Here is a 12,077-nt window from a genome sequence, read left to right on the forward strand (position 1 = left end):
GGGGGGGGGGGGGGGTGTGGGGGGCTCTTTCCCCCTGTGTCAGGCTCACCTCTCTCCCCCTTCCTTCTCTCCCCCTTCCTTCTCTCCCCCTTCCTTCTCTCCCCCTTCCTTCTCTCCCCCTTCCTTCTCTCCCCCTTCCTTCTCTCCCTGCAGACAAATGCATCACCAGCGAGCTGCTGAAGGACATCCCCCTCCCAGGGGTGCTGGGGGGCAGCCTGAGCGCCGAGGCCGAGCTGCTGAAGGGAGGTAAGAGCTGGGCTAGAGCCTTGGGGGGGCTCCTATTTTTCCCTTCTGCCTCCCCCACACTGGACACTGTCCCCTCTCCCCACAGGCCCACTCCCCTCCCCTAAAGAACTTATCAATGGAAACATCAAAACCATCACGGAGTATCGCGAGGAGGAGGATGGGCGTAAAGTGAAGGTGAGCAGCGTGTCCTAGGCTTTTATTTTGGCTTTTTCCCCATTTCTGAGCTCCCCCTTTTCCCTCCCAGAGCCCCGTTTCGACTCTGCTGCTTTGGGCAGCCCCAAACTGGGCACGTGTGGGGCAGAGGTGCTTCTGCTGTCACCTTTTCCTGCGTTTGATGGGTTCTTTTACACCTTTTACACCTTTTGCAGATCATCCGCACCTTCCGCATCGAAACCAGGAAGGCTTCCAAGGCGGTGGCCCGTCGGAAGGTGAGTGTCTCCTGCAGGAATGGAGAAGGAGGGAGGGAGGGGAAGGAAATCTGCTCCAGCAGGAAGCATCTCCCATCCCTTTTGCTTCTCTCCATCCCTTCTGCTTCTCTCCATCCCTCCTCCACCTCCTAATGACGGGGAGAATTTCCCTTCCCCCTGGTTGCTCCTGCACTGTGTCCAGTGATTGATTCATAGAATCATAAAATCATCTGGGTTGGAAGGGACCTTCAAGGTCATCTAGTCCAACCCCCCCGCAGTCAGCAGGGACACCCCCAACTAGACCAGATTGCCCCATGGAGCCTCTCCTTGAATATCTCCAGGGATGGGGCCTCAACCACCTCCCTGGGCAACCTGTTCCAGTGCTCCACCACTCTCACACTCAAGAACTTTCTCCTCATCTCCAACCTAAATCTGCTTTTCTCCAGTTTAAAGCCATTTCCCCTCGTCCTGTCATTGACAGCCTTTGGAAACAGGTTCTCCCCACCCTTCCTGTAGCCCCCTTCGGATCCTGGAAGGCTGCTCTAAGGTCTCCCCAGAGCCTCCTCTTCTCCAGGCTGAACAACCCTATGTCCCTCAGCCTGTCCTCGGAGCAGAGGTTGCTCCAACCCCCTGATCCTCCTCATGGTCCTCCTCTGGACCTGCTCCATCAGGTCCATGTCCTTATATTGAGGGCTCCAGACCTGCATTTGCTCTTGTTGAACCTCATGAGGTTCACCTGGACCCACCTCTCCAGCCTGTCCAGGTCCTTTTGGATGACCTCCCATTCCTCTGGTGTATGGACACCACCACACAGCTTGGTGTCGTCCCCAAGCTTGCTGATGGTGCCTTTAATCCCCCTGTCTAGATCATTGATCAAAATGTTGGACAGCACTGGTCCCAGCATGGACCCTTGAGGGACACCAAGTCACCTGTGACTTGGGAGAAGAGACCGACCCCCACCTCTCTACACCCTCCTTTCAGGGAGTTGTGGAGAGCAAGAAGGTCTCCCTGGAGCCTCCTCTTCTCCAGGCTGAACACCCCCAGCTCCCTCAGCCTGTCCTCGGAGCAGAGGTTGCTCCAACCCCCTGATCATCCTCATGGTCCTCCTCTGGACCCTCTCCATCAGGTCCATGTCCTTATATTGAGGGCTCCAGACCTGCACACAACACTCCAGGTGAGGTCTCACCAGAGCAGAGCAAAGTGGCAGAATCACCTCTCTGGACCTGCTGGCAACGCTTCTTTTGATGCAGCCCAGGATGGGATTGACCTTCTGGGCTGCAAGTGCCCCCTGCCTGCTCCTGTCCAGCTTCTCCTCCACCAGCACCCCCAAATCCCTTTCCTCAGGGCTGCTTTCCAATCCCTCATCCCCCACTCTGTTTTGATGGCCAGGATTATTCCAGCCCAGGTGGACTTGCTCGTGTTGAACCTCTTGAGGTGTAAGTGAATCCTCCTTTCCCCTCTGCCTTTTCCTCCCCAGAACTGGAAGAAATTTGGCAACTCGGAGTTTGACGCCCCGGGACCCAACGTGGCCACCACCACCGTGAGCGACGACGTCTTCATGACCTTCATCACCAGCAAGGAGGTGGGTTGGGGTGTGATGGGAGCTCGTGGGCCTGTGGGGAGCCTGGTGGATCCCACAGGACTCAGGAATCTCCCTGTCCCCCCCCAGGATTTGAACTGCCAAGAGGAAGAGGATCCCATGAACAAGCTGAAGGGGCAGAAGATCGTCTCGTGCCGGATCTGCAAAGGCGACCACTGGACCACCCGCTGTCCCTACAAGGACACCCTGGGGCCGATGCAGAAGGAGTTGGCCGAGCAGTTGGGGTTGTCTACAGGCGAGAAGGAGAAGCTGCCTGGAGGTACCAGCCCCTCTTTATCCTGAGATAGGTCAAGGGAAGTTATTTGGGAATGACATGGAGGTGTTGGAACGGGGCCGGAGGAGGCTCTGGAGATGCTGGGAGGGCTGGAGCCCCTCTGCTGGGAGGGGAGGTTGAGAGAGTTGGGGGGTTCAGCCTGGAGAAGAGAAGGCTCTGGGGGTCCTCGGAGCCCTTTCCAGTCCCTCAAGGGGCTCCAGGAGATATGGGGAGGGAGAAGGGATGAGGGGGAAGGGTTTTACGAGGGGGAAGGATTTTAAGGTAAAAAGTGGAGATTTAGGGAGAAATTGTTGACTCTGAGGGTGGTGAGAACCTGGCCCAGGTTTTCCAGAGAAGCTGTGGCTGCCCCATCTCCAGGGAGACCTTGGTGCCCCTTCCAGTCCCTCAAGGGGCTCCAGGAGAGATGGGGAGGGAGCAGGGATGAGGGAGGGGAGCCATGAGACCAGGGGGAAGGGGTTTAAGGTGAAAAAGGGGAGATTTAGGAGGAACTTCTTGGCTGTGAGGGTGGTGAGACCCTCTGCCCAGGTTGTCCAGAGAAGCTGTGGCTGCCCCATCCCTGGAGGGGTTCAAGGCCAAGGTTGGAGGGGGCTTGGAGGGACCTGCTCTGGTGGGAGGTGTCCCTGCCCAGGACAACTGGGGGGGCTTTAAGATCCTTTCCAACCCAAAACCACTCTGTGATTCCCCTTTAACTCTGTCCTGGTGAAGCCACAGCTGGAGCACTCGGTCCAATTGTGGGCTCCCCAGTTCCAGAAGGACTGGGAACTACTGGAGAACTGGGAACTACTGGAGAGAGTCCAGTAGAGGCTGCGAGGATGATGAGGGGCTGGAGCATCTCTGTGCTGAGGAAGGGCTGGGAGACTTTTTAACCTGGAGAAGAGAAGGCTGAGAGGGGGGATCTCATTCATGCTGAGGTTGGGTGGCAAGAGGATGGGGGGAGACTCTTTCCAGTGATGCCCAGTGATGGCACAAGGGGCAACGGGGCCAAACTGGGCCAAACTGGGACATGGGAAATAAGGAACAAGGAGAATTGGATGAGATTGATCTCCGAAGGTTCTTTCTAATTGAAATTGTGATTCTGTGTGAGATGGGGAGGCAAGGGGGGGTGTGGTAGTTAGGGTATGGCTAAGTTCAAGCAAAGTGAACAAGCTCCTGAGGAGGTTTCCACAGGGCTCACGTTATGTATAATGTATAATGTGCTTTACTAAAGGGACTGCAGACAAGTGATTAAAGTTGGAGTCTTTGGCAAAGAAGTGGAAAGTAGACTTGAGTCTTGAGATTTGATGTCCAGTGGCATCTGTCAGCTCTGCTGTGCGGATCTTGACTGCACCTTTGTTTCCAGAGTGAAAAACAATCACTTTGACCGTGAGCTGACTTTGTTCAGGAGGTTTTTGGGTCTTAGGATTTCTGCAGCATGTTGTTCAACTTGCCACAGTGTGGAGTCGGGTCCTTGCTGGGAAATAAAATCTTGTAGGAATGCATCTAAGTGCATTTTCTAACAGTCAGGGGGGGAACTTTTCCTCAGGTGTAAGCTTTTCTGAGCTGCTATCAAAAAATGCTCAGGCCCAGACATTGAGCCAACTTAAAACTGATAGTAGTAACCTCATGACTCGTACTCCTACGTCTCATTCCTCTTGAAATTTTTTTTAATTCCTGCTGTTGTACAAGAAGGCTGGAGAGTGAGGAGGAAATCTCCAGCAGGGGGGTCGTTGACTGGGCTGTGGGCAGCTTCACCCCCTCTCTGCCCCCTTTTTTTCTGCCCTCAGAGCCAGAACCAGTGCAGGCTCAGCAGAGCAAGACGGGCAAGTACGTGCCCCCCAGCCTGCGCGACGGAGCCAGCCGCCGCGGGGAATCCATGCAGCCCAACCGTAGGGGTAAGGCAGGGGGGCCTCAGGGTGTTGGGGGGGACACCAGACCTCTGTGGTGCCACGTACGGCACGTGCCACGCTCCTACCAGCCACCCTGACCTTCCTTGTCCTTCCCCTTCTCCTCCAGCTGATGACAATGCCACCATCCGTGTCACCAACCTGTCCGAGGACACGCGGGAGACTGATCTCCAGGAACTTTTCCGGCCCTTCGGTTCCATCTCTAGGATTTATTTAGCCAAGGATAAGACCACTGGGCAGTCCAAGGTGGGTATGGAGGGATTTTTTTCCCCTTTAGGAGGGCTGTGGGGGAGTAAAGTCCTAGAGTCCCCCCCCCAACTTATAGAATCATAGAATCATTGAGGTTGGAAGAGACCCTTGGGATCATGGAGTCCAACCATCTCCCCTACTCTACAAAGTCCTCCCCTACGCCATGTCCCTCAGCACTGCATCTAAACGGCCCTTAAACACAGCCAGGGATGGTGACTCCACCCCCTCCCTGGGCAGCCCTGAGGTGCCCAAAACTGGACACAATATTCTCACCTTCTCACTTTCCTCCCACCTCAGGGTTTCGCCTTCATCAGCTTCCACCGCCGGGAGGACGCGGCCCGGGCTATTGCCGGCGTCTCCGGATTTGGCTACGACCACCTGATCCTCAACGTGGAATGGGCCAAGTAAGTGCCAGGGGGGTGGCTTGGAAGATTGAGGGGGTGCCACATGTCCCTTTGGGGTGCCACATGTGCTCTCCCCTCCCTTGACCTCACTCTTTTCCTTCTCTCCAGACCCTCCACCAACTGAATCCGGTGCCGCAGCGGCTCCCAGTGAGAGCGGTTGGCGCTTCTAAATAAAGATGAAGGTTCTGGTATGCACCAAGGTGTCCATCTTGGTGGTGGGGAGGGCTCACTGGGCAGCCCCATCAGGGAGCAGCCCCATCCCTGTCCCCACCACGCTGTCCCTGTCACCACCTCACCCCCACCCCAGGCACACGGTACCCCCCGTTCCCCACTTTTTAGCCTTTTGGGTGAGGAAAATCCCTCACACAAATCTAGTGGAAAAAAACTGGCTTGGCACGGAGTAGATGAGCACACCATCTGCTGGATCAAGCACTGGCTTGACTGGAAGGTCCCAAAGAGTTGTGCTCAATGGATGTACGTCCAGCTGTGGTGTGCTTCAAGGCTCAGTGTTGGGACCATTTCTGTTGAACGTCTTTATTGATGATCTCCATAAGGACATAAGGTGGAACATCAGCAAGTTTGCAGATGACACCAAGTTAAGCAGGAGTGGTGACTCCCAGGAGGAGAGGGAAGCTTTACAAGAGGATCTGGATAGAGTCCAGTTTTGGGCACCTCAATCCAAGAGAGATCTGGAGGTGCTGGAGCGAGTGCAGAGGAGGGCAACGAAGCTGGTGAGGGGGCTGGAGAATAAAATCTTATGAAGAGTGATTGAAAGAGCTGGGGCTGTTTAGTTTGAGGAAGAGGAGGCTGAGGGGAGACCTCATCACTCTCTACAACTACTTGAAAGGCCACTGTAGAGAGGCTGGTGCTGGGCTCTTCTCCCAGTAATTAGTGACAGAACGAGAGGGAACGGCTTCAAGCTCCAACAGGGGAGGTTTAGATTGAACATTAGGAAGGAATTTGTCACCCAAAGAGTGGTGTTTAAGGGCCGTTTAGATGCAGTGCTGAGGGACATGGTGTAGGGGAGGACTTTGTAGAGTAGGGGAGATGGTTGGACTCCATGATCCCGAGGGTCTCTTCCAACCTAGACCATTCTCTGATTCTATGAAAGAGGTGGATCTCCACCAAAAAATAGGTGCGACGTGAGGCTGTGCTTGTAATTTCAGCTTTAATCTTGCTTCTCCCACCCTTTCCTGGAGGGAAACGTGTTTTTCACTGAATTTCACTGAATTTTTTTAGAGTTGGAAGGGACCATAGAGATCATCTAGTCCAACTCCCCTGCTGAAGCAGGATTGCCTAGAGCTTGTCAGAGCATGTTACTCAGGAGCATCCAGGTGGGGCTTGAAAATCTCCAAAGAAGGGGACTCCATGACCTCCCTGGGCAGCCTCTTCCAGGGCTCTGCCACCCTCACTGTGAAGAAGTTTCTCCTCATAGTTGAGTGGAACCTCTTCTGTTCCAACTTGTGCCCGTTGCCCCTCGTCCTCTCAGTGGGGACCACTGAAAAGAGTCCAGCTCCATCCTCCTTTAGATCCTTGGAAGCATGAAGAAGGTCTCCCCTCAACCTTCTCTTCTCCAGACTAAAGAGTCCCAGCTCTCTCAGTCTCTCCTCATCAGGGAGATGCTCCAATCCTTGAATCATCTTTGTTGCCCTTCGCTGGACTCTTTCCAGTAGTTCCCTGTCCCTCTTGAACTGGGGAGCCCAGAACTGGACGCAGGATTCCAGTTGTGGCCTCCCCAGAGCAGAGCAGAGGGGGAGAATGACTTCCCTTGACCTGCTGGCCACACTCTTCCCTCTGCAACCCAAGATACCATTGGCCTCTTGACCACAAGAGCACACTGTTTACTCATTGTCATTTTCCTGTCCACCAGGACCCCTAGATCTTTCTCTTCAGCAGTTGCCTCTAGCAAGGTCCACCCCTAGCTTCCCCCACGTTTCTGCCACCCTTTTTCCTGGAGGGAAACGTGTCCCCAAAGGGCTACTCTGTGCCTTGGGCCACCTCGGGGGGTTCCTGGGTCGTTGGCTGCAGCTCCACGTGCTCGGTCCTCTTCTCGGTGGTGGTACCGGCGCGGCAGCAGCTCTGCATGCTGTTGGCCAGGGCTCTCTAGCTTCCCCCACGTTTCTGCCACCCTTTTTCCTGGAGGGAAACGTGTCCCCAAAGGGCTACTCTGTGCCTTGGGCCACCTCGGGGGGTTCCTGGGTCGTTGGCTGCAGCTCCACGTGCTCGGTCCTCTTCTCGGTGGTGGTACCGGCGCGGCAGCAGCTCTGCATGCTGTTGGCCAGGGCGGCGTAGAGCAAGGGGTGGAGGCAGATATTAAGGTTAAGGAGGATTTTACAGACCTGCAGGGTGGTGTGGATGGCTCTGGAAACTTCACAGTTCTCCTTTTTCGATGGCATCAAACGCATCCCCAGGTTGAGATTACGAAAAACGTGATAGGGCAAGTAGGAAAAGGCATAAAGAGCCACTCCCACCCCCACCAGTATTCCCACTTTGCGTTTTTCTGACTGGCTGAGGTGAGGATTATGGAAAATAGTGCGGATAATCGCGGAGTAGCAGAAAATGGTGAGGAGGAAGGGCAGCCCACAGCCCAGCCCGGCCAGCACCAGGCTGTAGGGATAAAAATATTGCAGACGCCCCTGGACCGCGGTCCCCAAACACTCGACCTTCCCCGTGGCCCTGTTTGCTTCCAGCTCTGCAAAATGAAGGGTGGGTGCTGAAAAAGCCCCAGCCAGCACCCAAATTACTGCACACAGCACCTTGGCGTGCCGTGGCTCTAACCTCCCGTGGACTTTGAGTGGGTGAACGATGCTGAGGTAGCGGTTGAGGCTGATGCAGGTGACGAAGAAGATGCTGCTGTAGAGGTTGCAGTTGGCAAAGAAACGGTCCAGCTTGCAGAGCAAGGGGCCGTACTTCCAGTGTTTGGGAGGGTAGTAATAAGCAGCCAGGAAGGGGAGGAAGAGGGAGAAGAGCATCCCACTGACGGCCAGGTGGAAGGAGTAGATGATCCCGCTGTGCCAGGAGCGTTCCTGGACCACGAAACGGTAGACGGCGAGGCCGTTGCCCACCAGTGCCAGGGGGAATTGTACCACCAGCACCGGCCACAGCTTCTCCTGGAAGTCGCTGAAGTTGCCGCATTGGGGGGTTGTCTCTGTGGTGGTGGTGTTCATGATGTGTGTCCCCCCCAACCCAGCTCTTTTGGAGGCCAAAAAGGGGTGCAAGTTTAGGTCGTAGGCGGCCAAAAAACAGAGCGTGGTCACCGCGTGGTGGGGGTTTGAGGAGGCCCAAGCCGCCTCGTGCCGGCACCGAGGAGGCGTTGTGGTCCCAGAGTGGGGACAAAATGTGTCACCTTCTCTGGCCCCGAGCTCTTGTGGGGCTCCTAGGGTGCAGAAAGGGGTCCCTGGGGTGCAGGCAGGGTCCCTGGGGTGCAGGAAGGGGTCCCTGGGGTGCAGGTAGAGGTCCTGGGGTGCAGGCTGGGCTCCTAGGGTGCAGGCAGGGGTCCCGGGGTGCAGGCAGGGGTCCCGGGGTGCAGGCAGGGGTCCCGGGGTGCAGGCAGGGGTCCCGGGGTGCAGGCAGGGGTCCCGGGGTGCAGGCAGGGGTCCCGGGGTGCAGGCAGGGGTCCCGGGGTGCAGGCAGGGGTCCCGGGGTGCAGGCAGGGGTCCCGGGGTGCAGGCAGGGGTCCCGGGGTGCAGGCAGGGGTCCCGGGGTGCAGGAAAGAGTCCCGGGGTGCAGGCAGGGCTCCTGGGGTGCAGGCAGGGGTCCTGGGGTGCAGGCAGAGGTCCTGGGGTGCAGGCTGGGCTCCTAGGGTGCAGGCAGGGGTCCCGGGGTGCAGGAAAGAGTCCCGGGGTGCAGGCAGGGCTCCTGGGGGGCAGGCAGGGCTCCCGGGGTGCAGGCAGGGCTCCCGGGGTGCAGGCAGGGGTCCTGGGGTGCAGGCAGGGGTTCTGGGGTGCAGGCAGGGCTCCCGGGGTGCAGGCAGAGGTCCCTGGGGTGCAGGCAGGGCTCCCGGGGTGCAGGCAGGGCTCCTAGGGTGCAGGCAGGGGTCCCTGGGGTGCAGGCAGGGGTCTTGGGGTGCAGGCAGAGGTCCTGGGGTGCAGGCAGGGGTCCCGGGGTGCAGGTAGGGCTCTTAGGGTGCAGGCAGCGGTCCCAGGGTGCAGGCAGGGCTCCTAGGGTGCAGGCAGGGGCTCCTGGGGTGCAGGCAGAAGTTCTGGGGTGCAGGCAGGGGTCCGGGGGTGCAGGCAGGGGTCCCGGGGTGCAGGCAGGGCTCCTAGGGTGCAGGCAGGGGCTCCTGGGGTGCAGGCAGAAGTTCTGGGGTGCAGGCAGGGGTCCGGGGGTGCAGGCAGGGGTCCCGGGGTGCAGGCAGGGCTCCTAGGGTGCAGGCAGGGGCTCCTGGGGTGCAGGCAGAAGTTCTGGGGTGCAGGCAGGGGTCCGGGGGTGCAGGCAGGGGTCCCGGGGTGCAGGCAGGGCTCCTAGGGTGCAGGCAGGGGCTCCTGGGGTGCAGGCAGAAGTTCTGGGGTGCAGGCAGGGGTCCGGGGGTGCAGGCAGGGGTCCCGGGGTGCAGGCAGGGCTCCTAGGGTGCAGGCAGGGGCTCCTGGGGTGCAGGCAGAAGTTCTGGGGTGCAGGCAGGGGTCCGGGGGTGCAGGCAGGGGTCCCGGGGTGCAGGCAGGGCTCCTAGGGTGCAGGCAGGGGCTCCTGGGGTGCAGGCAGAAGTTCTGGGGTGCAGGCAGGGGTCCGGGGGTGCAGGCAGGGGTCCCGGGGTGCAGGCAGGGCTCCTAGGGTGCAGGCAGGGGCTCCTGGGGTGCAGGCAGAAGTTCTGGGGTGCAGGCAGGGGTCCGGGGGTGCAGGCAGGGGTCCCGGGGTGCAGGCAGGGCTCCTAGGGTGCAGGCAGGGGCTCCTGGGGTGCAGGCAGAAGTTCTGGGGTGCAGGCAGGGGTCCGGGGGTGCAGGCAGGGGTCCCGGGGTGCAGGCAGGGCTCCTAGGGTGCAGGCAGGGGCTCCTGGGGTGCAGGCAGAAGTTCTGGGGTGCAGGCAGGGGTCCGGGGGTGCAGGCAGGGGTCCCGGGGTGCAGGCAGGGCTCCTAGGGTGCAGGCAGGGGCTCCTGGGGTGCAGGCAGAAGTTCTGGGGTGCAGGCAGGGGTCCGGGGGTGCAGGCAGGGGTCCCGGGGTGCAGGCAGGGCTCCTAGGGTGCAGGCAGGGGCTCCTGGGGTGCAGGCAGAAGTTCTGGGGTGCAGGCAGGGGTCCGGGGGTGCAGGCAGGGGTCCCGGGGTGCAGGCAGGGCTCCTAGGGTGCAGGCAGGGGCTCCTGGGGTGCAGGCAGAAGTTCTGGGGTGCAGGCAGGGGTCCGGGGGTGCAGGCAGGGGTCCCGGGGTGCAGGCAGGGCTCCTAGGGTGCAGGCAGGGGCTCCTGGGGTGCAGGCAGAAGTTCTGGGGTGCAGGCAGGGGTCCGGGGGTGCAGGCAGGGGTCCCGGGGTGCAGGCAGGGCTCCTAGGGTGCAGGCAGGGGCTCCTGGGGTGCAGGCAGAAGTTCTGGGGTGCAGGCAGGGGTCCGGGGGTGCAGGCAGGGGTCCCGGGGTGCAGGCAGGGCTCCTAGGGTGCAGGCAGGGGCTCCTGGGGTGCAGGCAGAAGTTCTGGGGTGCAGGCAGGGGTCCGGGGGTGCAGGCAGGGGTCCCGGGGTGCAGGCAGGGCTCCTAGGGTGCAGGCAGGGGCTCCTGGGGTGCAGGCAGAAGTTCTGGGGTGCAGGCAGGGGTCCGGGGGTGCAGGCAGGGGTCCCGGGGTGCAGGCAGGGCTCCTAGGGTGCAGGCAGGGGCTCCTGGGGTGCAGGCAGAAGTTCTGGGGTGCAGGCAGGGGTCCTGGGGTGCAGGCAGAGGTCCTGGGGTGCAGGCAGGGGTTTTGGGGTGCAGGCAGGGGGTGGATGCTGCCTTCAGCCTCTCAGTTCACCCCTGTCTTCCTCGCTCAGCTCCGTCCTCTCCTGTCCCTCCCTCTCGGGTTGCAGCGATCACGGGGTCACATCCTGTCCCCTTTTTTTGGGGACTTTGCGTGGGCAAAAAAGCTGCGGGTGGGGAAGGGCAGTTCCTCTTCTGAAGGGCAGAGCCCAAAGCCTGGCAAGATGCCTCCTGGCCTGGGCACCAAAGGGGAAGGAGCTGCCCACAATGGGTAGGGGGACCTTGTTACAGCCCAGGGGACCCCACTTTATCATAGAACAGGACCTTAAAGCCCCCCCAGTGTCACCCCCTGTCCTGGGCAGGGACACCTCCCACCAGAGAAGGTCGCTCCAAGCCCCCTCCAACCTTGGCCTTGAACCCCTCCAGGGATGGGGCAGCCACAGCTTCTCGGGGCAACCTGGGCCAGGCTCTCCCCACCCTCAGAGGGAAGAATTCCTTCCTGAATCTCACCTAAATCTCCCCTCTTTGATGCCCCGTCCTCAGGAACCTTCAAGGTTGGGTTGGACGGGGCTTGGAGCCACCTGGGCTGGGTGGAGATGGCCCTGCTCATGGAATCATGGAAGGGTTTGGGTGGGAAGGGACCTTGGAGACCATCAAGCTCCATCCCAGACACCTCCCACCAGAGCAGGTCGCTCCAAGCCCCCTCCAACCTTGGCCTTGAACCTCTTCAAGGTTCTCTGGGCAACCCCACAGCTCCTCTGGGCAACCTGGACCTTCAAGACCATTGAGCTCCATTCCTGGACACCTCCCACCAGAGCAGGTCCCTCCAAGCCCCCTCCAACCTTGGCCTTGAACCCCTCCAGGGATGGGGCAGCCACAGCTTCTCGGGGCAACCTGGGCCAGGCTCTCCCCACCCTCAGAGTCAACAATTTCTCCCTCAATCTCCCCTTTTTCAGTTAAAAACCCTTCCCCCTGGTCCCATGGCTCCCCTCCCTCATCCCTGCTCCCTCCCCAGCTTTCCTGGAGCCCCTTGAGGGACTGGAAGGGGCTCCAAGGTCTCTCCACAGCCTTCTCTTCTCCAGGCTGAACCCCCCCAACTCTCTCAGCCCCCCCTCTCTCAGCCCCCCCCTCTCAGCAGAGGCTC

General features: G+C 59.7%; 2 protein-coding genes across 2 annotated transcripts in view; one reads left to right on the forward strand and one right to left on the reverse strand.

Moving 5' to 3' along the window:
- Window positions 1–5,258, forward strand: part of EIF3G (eukaryotic translation initiation factor 3 subunit G) — a 7,556-nt gene extending 2,298 nt beyond the window's left edge. The window contains exons 3-11 of the mRNA XM_014961133.1: window positions 154–246; window positions 332–420; window positions 615–674; window positions 2,131–2,235; window positions 2,323–2,512; window positions 4,291–4,398; window positions 4,520–4,656; window positions 4,957–5,063; window positions 5,172–5,258. Coding sequence (XP_014816619.1) covers window positions 154–246; window positions 332–420; window positions 615–674; window positions 2,131–2,235; window positions 2,323–2,512; window positions 4,291–4,398; window positions 4,520–4,656; window positions 4,957–5,063; window positions 5,172–5,187 — 905 coding nt within the window. The 3' untranslated portion in view covers window positions 5,188–5,258. The remainder of the gene's footprint in view (window positions 1–153; window positions 247–331; window positions 421–614; window positions 675–2,130; window positions 2,236–2,322; window positions 2,513–4,290; window positions 4,399–4,519; window positions 4,657–4,956; window positions 5,064–5,171) is intronic.
- A 1,952-nt stretch (window positions 5,259–7,210) lies between these two features.
- LOC106899344 overlaps window positions 7,211–12,077 on the reverse strand; it is a 14,766-nt gene continuing 9,899 nt past the window's right edge. The window contains exon 12 of the mRNA XM_014961130.1: window positions 7,211–8,439. Within this exon, the coding sequence (XP_014816616.1) occupies window positions 7,226–8,439 (1,214 nt within the window). The 3' untranslated portion in view covers window positions 7,211–7,225. The remainder of the gene's footprint in view (window positions 8,440–12,077) is intronic.

This window comes from Calidris pugnax, unplaced genomic scaffold (genome assembly GCF_001431845.1).
Source record: "Calidris pugnax isolate Ruff unplaced genomic scaffold, ASM143184v1 scaffold553, whole genome shotgun sequence".
In the NCBI taxonomy this organism is placed as follows: domain Eukaryota; kingdom Metazoa; phylum Chordata; class Aves; order Charadriiformes; family Scolopacidae; genus Calidris; species Calidris pugnax.